General features: G+C 40.1%; 1 protein-coding gene across 1 annotated transcript; it reads right to left on the bottom strand.

Annotated features, from left to right (window-relative positions):
* Nucleotides 1-2273: 2273 nt before the first annotated feature.
* On the bottom strand, nt 2274-8131 carry aldh8a1 (aldehyde dehydrogenase 8 family, member A1). The gene is made up of 7 exons (XM_034234038.1): nt 7843-8131; nt 6416-6563; nt 5353-5508; nt 5119-5268; nt 4385-4641; nt 3728-3889; nt 2274-3313 (listed from the first exon to the last, which is right to left on the bottom strand). Exons 1-7 carry the CDS (start codon nt 7987-7989, stop codon nt 2861-2863), a joined length of 1473 nt encoding a protein of 490 aa, XP_034089929.1. The 5' UTR covers nt 7990-8131; the 3' UTR covers nt 2274-2860.
* Nucleotides 8132-10139: the final 2008 nt, after the last annotated feature.

The following is a 10139-nucleotide window of genomic DNA, read 5'->3' as shown; positions in this document are numbered from 1 at the left end:
TGTGACATTCAAAGAGAGAGCAGGAGAGGAAGAAAATCGGAAAATGCCACAGCCAGGAATAAGGAAATAGACTGCAAGGCTGGAAACCACTGATTGTTGGTTTTGTTTCTACTGTTCCATATCATATGCTTTGTTTCTCATAAGACCATGCAGGAAAATACCTTTATTTTCAATGACCAAGGCAAAAGCCTGCTATTTGAACTGTGATTTCAGATGCATTGGCATACTGGAGGAGAATGTGTTTAAGTTTAAGTAATACATGTAAACAAAGCTGTCTATTACCTGAATCTGGGACACAAGGAATCATAATGGTTTTAGGTCAAGTCCGGATAGGATTTCTCAGTCTGTTGCTCTTTCTCTTGTTATCAGTCCTTATCTGTATCTCTCTCAATACACACACATTCACCTCCCCTATTCCCAATAGAAAATAAAATGTTCCTGTGTGTACTTCTTTAATTAAAACACGTAAAAAAAGATAGCATTTCACAGACCTTTTGCGCTGGGTTTTGTCCAAAAGAAGAGAGAAAACGGCTGTTGGCTGTGTCTGTTGTCTCCACATATATATCAATGAGAAGGCCCTCTACAGGAGGCCCATTACATCCCTGCAGCCAGAATGAAAACAGATCCTTTCATTCTGCTGGGATTGATATTGCAGTTTCCTCAGAGTTATACAATTAAAGATATGCTCTATTTTCATTTCTTCCTGTGCCCAATAAGTGAGGTGAAAGTACTTGGTTTGGCTTAAGCCAATGGCGGAGTCCTCAAAGTCACGTACAGCAGGGCGAGACCTGCTTCAATTAGCTTTTTCCTTCTGAATGAAACATCCACAAGAGGCAAAGATGAAAGATAAATCAAGAAAAAGAGCGGAAATGGAAAAGCTGCTGAGTTACTTTGTGTGTGTGGCTTGGTGCCACAAAACACGATACTTTAGACCTCCTAACCTGTTTTTTGGACGGTATCCATTTCATCAAACTCTATATTTAAGGAAGGCAGCACAGCAGTGTGTGTGTGTGTGTGTGTGCAATCATGCAGCGTGACTTAGCACAATACATATTCTCTAGCCAAAACACAGGGTGGGACACACACACTGCTTCTGTGGTAAATGTCACATACACCTCACCAGGGGGACGTGATTTTACACACTCGCATTACGGATAGGGCGGGTCTCTGGTGTACCCTCTTTTCCTAAACTGGCACGGTGCCTCAGAAGAAGCAGAGTGCTCATATGCATGCATGATGTGCCGCCTGCACACCTCAGTCTCATCTCACACTGCATTAATCCGTTATCAGATATTTAGCAAGGTGATGAGATGTTTAAACAGGGGCAAAGAGCGGAGGGGTAATGTGCTGGGAAATGCAAGAAAAACATGAGCACAAGGAGATGAAACAAGGTGTAAAGGTGGCTGTGGGTGGCAGATGTTGATCATTACTGTGTGGGATTTAGGGGCATCTAGTGGTGAGGATGAAGATTGCAACCAGCTGAATAACCCTCCACTCCTGCCATTCCCAGCATGTCGTTCATGACCATCATTTTAAGCTTTTTATAAGATATTTCAATCTAAATAAACTTTTAAACTGTTACTTCTATTGTCAGATTTTGTATGATTTCAGTTTGCCACTTTGGTCCATAGACTGTATATGGAGATGGTCCAGTCTTTAAAATCTACAATTGAATAGTTTAGCATAACATTTGGTACGGATATGCAATCCCTATGATTGAATGTAATAGCGTATTTCAATTTGACCAATACTTTGATTAAGACTGAATACCTGCAAAACTATTATCACATTCCCATCAGTTTTAGCTGTACTTTGTCATTAGTGGAACATTAGCTAATGTTAGCATGCAGTCTGACAGTCACTTAGCTTGCTGACCTTCCTATTCCACTCTCCGAACATGTTGTCCAACCACAGCACAGGACAGTTTGGCATTTATTCTCCTTTCTTACGTCAGCAGGTCGGACATAAAAACAACTTGATGTAAATCACTAACTTCTGAGTGCATAAGGGTTTATGTGACGTATAACTTGTCTATAACCAAGCAGACTTTGACAAAGTGCACAGCCAAGGATAACGCCACGACATATGAAAAGTACAAAGTATGCTGATTAAAAAAAGCAAAACCTTTCCCAGTGAATGTTGACCTGTCTGCAGATCTGTTTACATATATATATATATATATTTTTTTTTAAAGACGTTTTATGCAGATACTAAGAAGATTTAAGTACAGCAATTCCATAATGGTAGAAAGTTAGGATAAAAACACACTGAACTGCATGTTGAAAGTGTTTTAATTTGATGCGGTGTTACAAAAAATCTGAAGAAATACCAGGACATTACATTTGACAATGATTTGCTTTTTGGGTTCTCCTGAGGCACATACCAACTCTCACTTGTTTACCATGCTTAACCAGAAGCTTTTCTATTCATTCTATCTGTGCTTGTGCTGCATGCATTCTTTGCAGAATGACTTACTGGCATGCAGGAGACAGGGATTTGCGACTTGCTCAGCTCCTTTTTTTTAAATATGAAGCCCTAACACACCCTATGCATCCAAAATGCTCCACAGTAGAATAAGGCAGTTTAGAATATTAAGGGATTAACTAATAAAAAAGGTATTACAGCGTTTTGCAGTGTAATACATTTCCTCTTTACTTGACATTGTTTTTGGATGCATGTTTATTCCTCTGTGACCTCCTCTGACTTTTGTATTCTATGATGAGACTTAATTACAGGCTCCAGTAATCCGAGCAGAACGCTTTCATTGGAATTCACAAAAGATGCCAGCAAAGGTTGATGAATGTCACGATTAACTACAACACTTTTTCTCCAATGAAGGTAGCCATCTCTTTTTCCCCCCTCAGTGTTTGACGGTGACGGTCTTCACCTCGGTGAAGAAGTGGTAGGAGTCCTTCCCCCCCTCCCTCCCCACACCAGAGTTCTTCATCCCTCCGAAGGGCAGGTTCAGATCCCTCACCAGCCAGCAGTTGGTCCACACCAGGCCTGCCTGTATCTTCCTGGCCATCCGGTGAACTTTCCCCACGTCCTGGGACCACACGGTGGCCGCCAGACCATAGCGCACGCCGTTGCCCTTGGAAACGGCCTCCTCCTCTGAGTCAAAGGGGGAGACGCAGGTGACGGGGCCGAAGATCTCCTCCTGCATGACGCGGGAGCTGTCAGAAATGCCTGAGATGACGGTGGCCGGCATAAAGTAGCCTTTAGCGTTGCGCTCAGGGAGGTGGAGCTGATCCACCCCCTCCCCACAGTGGACCGTGCCTCCTTCAGATTTGGCGAGTGCTACGAAGCTACGGACCTAGGGACCGGGACAAACGGATTCAAATGTAAAGTGGATACGGTATGTAGAGAATGAGAATTTGTTCTGTTGCACGAAAGCTGCAAGTATGAGTTGATTTATTGATTAGTTAAACAACAGAAACATAATTGGATATTATTTTGATAAATGATTCATCGTCAAAGGAAATGTTAAAGCAAAATGGCTGCTTTAGCCTCTCAAACATGGAGATTTCTTGCTTTACTACGTTTAATATTATATAAAATAGAGATTTTTGGGGGTTTCCGATTAACAAAACAAGTAATTTAGAGACACCATGGACTTTTCTATGACATTTTATAGTCAAAAATAAAATAATTGGCAGGTAATTGATAATATATGTAATTATTGTGGGTTGCAGCCTTATCCAACACCATTTCAATGTGTAATTATCACCTTCTCCAGGTGCTCTTTGCTGATGAGCGCTCCGTTGTCGTTGCCTGGGTCAGAGGGCGCACCTGTCTTCCACTTCTTAGCCGCAGCCACAAACCTTTCCAGGAACTCAGAGTAAATACTCCCTTCTACATAAATCCTGCTGGTGCACAAGCAGATCTCCCCCTAAGGAAAGGAAGGAAGGAAGGAAGGGAAAGGTAACTTGAGATTGTTCAGGACGTTGGTGTTATTCAGCTGCCTCATGACAACATATGGACTGTGATCTCCCCCATGTGGACAAGTCTGGTCACTGAAGCATTTATCTCATGGACACATAATAAGAATAAAACTATAAAAATAAATTATGAGCTAAACAAAGCTGTAATTTAGTTTACAAAAAAATGCTTTTGATGCATAGATTCCCATAAAGACAGATCCTCATCATATCAAACCAAGTAGGACCCATTTACTATGTATTTAGAGCATATTCCCAAAAACATTTACAAATTATTTAGCAAAAAACTGGCATTCTTGGAGCCCCTGAAGTTTAGCTTACACACTGGTGCCAGCCTTGATAATAATCCTTAAAAAAGCATGTGTAATACAAAAGAAAATAATGACAGCAATACAATTCAAAACTTGAATAGAGTCCGATAACCCTTCCTGACACTCTTCTCTCACCTGATTGGAGAAGCTGGAGCGAACAGTGGTCTCGATGCACCGGTCCAGGTCTGCGTCAGCAAAAATAATGGCAGGGTTTTTCCCTCCCAGCTCCAGAGAGAGCTTCTTACAGTAGGGGGCGCTCCGCTCTGTGATGCACTGGGCAGTGGCCGTGGAGCCAGTGAAGGAGACCAATGGGACGTCAGGATGGCTGACCAGGGCGTCGCCTGCTTTTGGCCCAGTGCCGAAAACAATGTTGACAACTCCTGGAGGAACACCTGTGGAGATAGAAAGCTTTCAGCAATTCTTCAAACTCATTTTTGTTATAGGTCATAGTGAATAATAAGTAATAACTTGTATATACAGTAGTATCCAATGTTTGAGAAGCAGGTTGGTCTATTAAAGTGTATTCTAACGTATTATGTTTGTTGTATACTCTATTGATATATATATTTCGACTGTTGATATGATTTATAATGCTTTATTATATTTTTTTAAATCAAGCAATGTCTTTACAGCAGCATGGGATTTTTTTTATAGGATTTATGAAGTATAATTTTTTTTCTTTAATTTTTTTATTTGTTATCTTTAATATTTTGTTATGCATGCTTCTTAAGCTGTCTTTGGCTCTTTTCTGCTATAACAATGTAAATGTCCCCTCTGTGGGACTAATAAAGGTATTCGTATTCTGATTCTGGTATATCTTCTGTGCATGTAAATGGATTCCAATTGCAATGTGGGTGTTGGTGTCCTACCAGCCTGCTGCATCAACTTGCACATCATCCAGGCAGTCACAGAGGTCATCTCGCTGGGTTTGGCCACCACTGTGTTGCCTGCAGCGATGGCAGGAGCAATCTTCCAGGTCAGCAGGTACAGGGGGAGGTTCCAGGGGCTGATCAGACCGGCTGCACAAAACCAAAACACAGATTTAAAACATATGAAGCACGAAAAAAATAACAGGTTTTAATGCAGAGATACTGAGCTCTCACCCACTCCCACAGGGCAGCGGATGGTGTAGTGCAGGCAGCCCATGTGGTCCGTCTGGCTGCAGTCGTTGGTGTGGTGCAACAGGGATGAGGCAAAGAAGTGGAAGTTGTACGCAGATCGGGGAATGTCAACAGTCCGTGCAAATGTTACTGTTTTACCTGTAAAGTCACAACAAAAACACAGAGGATAATAGTGGACAGGGGATAATAAAACAGCACCTGCTTACACTCAAAATAGTTCAATATCAACCCCAGGTCATGATCACTTAATTTTGTACAATGTTTGAGCGGTCCTCTAGTGCCCCCCACAGGCCAAATGTCAGTTTAGTTCACAATATTATGAATCTAATACACAGGTGAACTAAACATGCGTAAAGTACTCGCAAGCTCTTTGTGTTCACTAACAATAAATATTGCTTATTATGATCAAATATTTGCATGTATAATATGTTTACAGCTGCCTCAATCAATACATTATTTGATTAGAAATCAACTGAATTTGAAGTACATTTTCAAGAACTAAAGTCAAACATTTATTTGTTCTAGGTTAAGAAGTTCTGAGAGGCAAGTGAGTCATTTTTACTGTTTTTAATTATGAGAAAGAAGTTACTTAGAACAAAGATCTTGACCAAAAAAATAAATCAGTTTTAGACTTTACTCACACGTTTCCATACAATTATTAGAATGTGCTGCTTCTTATGGCTTTTACTCAACTTACTAAATGTTGTAACCTGATTGTCTACGTTTTTTACAGTTGGTCATAATTAAGATGACCTTTGACCTTAGGCACTTTGTGTTGAATCAATTGTTTTGGAGATTAATCTATAATTTAATTAATAATTAATATTATATTAAAATTGTAATAAGTTACAACCCTAGGCATGTAATCAGTCATACTACACCTCAACAGGACCTGCATATGAGGGTTTTGAAATCTGGGTTCTTATAATATGAAATCCAATAACTGGAGCATGCAGTAATGTTCTCTGACTGACTCAGTGCTACTGGCTGATAATCTGACTGACTTTTGGGTTGATACCACCGGTTTTACAACAGCATAGCACACCTTGGTCCCTGGATTCAGCTTGGGCGAACTCCTCCACGTTGGCGTCCAACAGGTCGGCCAGTTTGTTGAGGACCTGAGCCCGCTGCTCCGGGCTGCGAGCGGACCACCCGGGGAACGCTTCTTTAGCCGCCGCCACCGCTGCCTCCACCTGCAGGAGGGGAAGCACAGAGAGGTTAGCACATAGTTCTGTGTGAGGTTTCAGCAGTTACCAACATGGGACCAAGACATATCTGAAGGAGACATACAATTGTTATTTTTGCATTAAGTTTTTGTAAAGTACTGTATGTAAAGTACTGTATGTAAAGTACTGTATGCCTTCATCATAAAAATCCCTTTTGCCGCAAGTGAGGCCACAACTTTTACACAGGCATCACAAGTATGGAGATTCAAAGGTTTTCTTGTACAATGCAAAAAAAGTTTAGGCACAATGGTTGGAAATGGAAATGTAAAGAGACACACAGCAAACTTGACACATAAAATAAACTTATATAAGAAATAATATAGTGCCATCAATTGTGCAAGTAAAATGCAGGAACGAAGTGAATTAGACAAAACTTTATGTAAAACTAAATAATTTAAAAGGGGGATTCAAATATTATACGTTATATTAATATATTTAGATATGTGGAAATGTGTGACATATGTGTGTGATATTTACATCTGTAATGGAACTTCACTTAGCTCAGGAATTTGAAAGTCTTAGGCCTGTGGGCTAAAACTGCTCCCGAGTATAGTGGTCGGGGATACACTGGGGGGAGTCTGGGTGTATATTTATATAATGGCTAACAACTTTGATCTCATATGAAAAGTAAAATTATTGACTCATGTCGTTCATGTGTTTAATGATTACTTCACTGCTTACTCTACAAAGAGTAAAGGTCTCTCTCGAGCAGTGTTTCACATGCAGCATCTGAACCTGGATATTCAACATGAAGAATAGCCTATATGACACTTCTGCAAGTCCATGCAAAAGTTAACCCAGGTTTAAATGCAGTAATGTGTGTTTATAACACATATGCAATCCAGGTCAGTATGCCTGCCATAAAGAATGTCATTGTAAAGTCTGGGATCATTATCTAGCGTGCATAAAGAAGCACAACATGGAAATGATTAACTCAAAAAGCACAGATACAAAGACAGCAACTAGATAACAACTCTCACAGGTCAAATGCACCAACAAAGCCATTATTTGTTTAACATTTGTGGTAACTCAGAAATCACCACACTTTTGTGAAATCTCAACAAAAAATCTCAACATGTTATCTTTAAAAGGCGTGATTTGCAGCAGCAAGAAGCATCAAGACCTATGGGTTGTAGGCTTTGCACTACATTCTCAATACAAAATAATGCTACTCCAGAGTAAGTAGGAAAAACAGTGCAGACGGTTATAGTTATAAATGTAGTCATATAGCATGAGGCTGACCCACCTCCGGCGCCCCGCTGTCCGGCACCCTGCAGTAAACCTCTCCGACGGACGGGTCGTAGGAGTCGATGTGAGTCCGACACGGGACGAACTTCCCTCCGATGAAGTTCTCCAGAACCAGACAAGAGCTCTGCTCAGAGGGGTTCGGCATGGCTGCACGTCGAGGATATCAAACTATTGCTACAAATTGAGAGAATAACAGCAGACTGCTGCAGGTCTGGAGCATATTAAGCCAACGATATGAAGTTACTTTGGACCGACCCTCCCACTCGACAGCGGCCTCTGTCACGTTTCTCTATAAAACCCAAGATGGTGAGCAGCACTAGGCTAATGATTCCCTTTAGCACTGGTTAGCATTTAAAGGTCTTGGAAAAAAGTGAAATAATATATCAATAACGTTTGAAAAGCAGGTGTCTAAATACCTATTTGTATATCTTTTATTTTGTCTCTAGGCTATTATACCCTTTAGTGCAGTTTGAGATAATAGCCTGCCCTATTACAAAGGTTGAAATGTAAAGAGGCTCGAAGATGCCAATGTGAGTACCTGCACTTTCTTAAAATACAATGGCTTAGTAATTCAAGATAATGAGTAGTAGGCCTAAGTATCTCAAAATAACTTGAAAAATAATAGCAAAACGTACTCCTCCTTTAGGGACTACTTCTTATGTTTGCCTCTTCTTTAGTCATTATTTCAAAAAGTTTGTCATTATAGTTACTTACAAATGTTTTTTCTCTAATTAACAGAAATGGTACATTTACTTGCATCTATACTGTGACGTTGTGTGATGATGTATCACTTTTCCAAAGTATTTTTTAGTCATTTTGGGTGAGAATAGTTTTTTCAAAAGGCATGTACAAACTTGGCCTGACTACATGCGATGAGATCAGAAGCTCCATAACACAACCTAATGGACCTCGAGGTGAGGTTGCTTTGTTGCAGGTAAAGGATAGCAGCAGCAGGCACAAGTTCAGGTATTTCTGTTTAAAGACGGTTTCCTACATAAATGTTAAAGATTAACCCTTTTTCTAAAGCTCAAGGTTGTGTGGCCTGTATCTCACAAAGTGCCATGAACAATTCAAATTATCTATCATGACAATGCAGAAATAAACTTAAAGAGCTTGTTTTGGCTTTGCGTATACGTGACAACACAGTTACTGTCAGTTTTAGAAATGGCTAATAAAGAAAGGAGACTGGCGAAGCGGCAACAGCAATACTCCAATCCATTTACAGAGAAAGTTATTCATTATCTCAGGTCAAAGGTCTGGAGACCAAAAGGCTTTTACCGCTCTGTGTCAAAGTTGGACCCAGGTGACTGACACCAATTTCACTGCATGATGCCATTTCTTATGCATTTCTGTAGCAGAACACGTTGCTAATCTCACAACACATGAACACTTCTTATTGTAGATGACAGGAAATGTGCTGAACATTGCCATCCTATGGACCTACACTGTACAGGAAAATCCTCTTCATGAGGTTAGACTGTAAGAGACCCAGCAATGACATTATACTTCATCAATATAGTATAAACTTACAGTGTAGAGCAAATATGTCTTAAATCATCTTAGATTTGCGCTGTTGCTTTTTGTTTCTGGATACTGAAATAAGTCATGTATTTTTGAGGCCAAGTTATATAGTTTTGCAGTGTTTGTGACTGAGCCAGCAACTTCAGCTGCAGGGAGTCATAGTATATAATCAGCCAGATTAGATTTAATTAAAATTATTTAGCGGTATGCATCACATTTAACAGAGATACCCGAGTATCACCTAAAAGACAGTCTGCGCACAAAACCTTCCAAATTATGCAATTCAAAGACATTACAAAAATCCCAAAAGTATACAATTACACTATATTTCCGTTCATTCAGTGTGTATCTTCAATGCACACATTATTTCCTGTGCATGCATACAAGGACTATATACACTTTAAATCAGAGGCACAACCTAACACCTTCGACCCACATTTTGTGACTGTTGTGTAATAACTTTCCACCCTATAATCTCATTATGGTTTATGAGCATAGTTGACTTATTCCTGAACTTTACGTGCACTATGTCCCTTTCAATATTCTTATTGCACTCTTGATGTCTTAGTATACCGACTACAGTATATGTCAGGAGCCTGGGAACCTAGGATTCTTTGCCATAAAATCCATAAAGTTCTCACACCATTTTGACTTTAATTGTCCTTGTCTTTCAAGTCTTTTTCTGTAAAGTGGAACTTTGTAAGCCGCGGTTACACATGCTTGTCACTTCAGAGTCCACCACTGGAAACTGGAAAAGCGTTGTGGGCATTTTTC

This window comes from Gymnodraco acuticeps, unplaced genomic scaffold (genome assembly GCF_902827175.1).
Source record: "Gymnodraco acuticeps unplaced genomic scaffold, fGymAcu1.1, whole genome shotgun sequence".
Lineage (NCBI taxonomy): Eukaryota > Metazoa > Chordata > Actinopteri > Perciformes > Bathydraconidae > Gymnodraco > Gymnodraco acuticeps.
Note: the sequence above shows the minus strand (reverse complement) of the source record. Positions and strands in the feature narration are given on the sequence as shown.

What these genes read in the sequence shown, in the direction of transcription:
- aldh8a1 (XM_034234038.1), bottom strand. Translation starts at nt 7,989, where the DNA reads ATGCCGAACCCCTCTGAGCAGAGCTCTTGTCTGGTTCTGGAGAACTTC. An exon ending in CAAGTTGATGCAGCAGGCTG is followed by an intron (nt 4,642 to 5,118) that starts GTAGGACACCAA and finishes CTATCTCCACAG; the next exon opens with GTGTTCCTCCAGGAGTTGTC. An exon ending in GCAAAGAGCACCTGGAGAAG is followed by an intron (nt 3,314 to 3,727) that starts GTGATAATTACA and finishes CCCGGTCCCTAG; the next exon opens with GTCCGTAGCTTCGTAGCACT.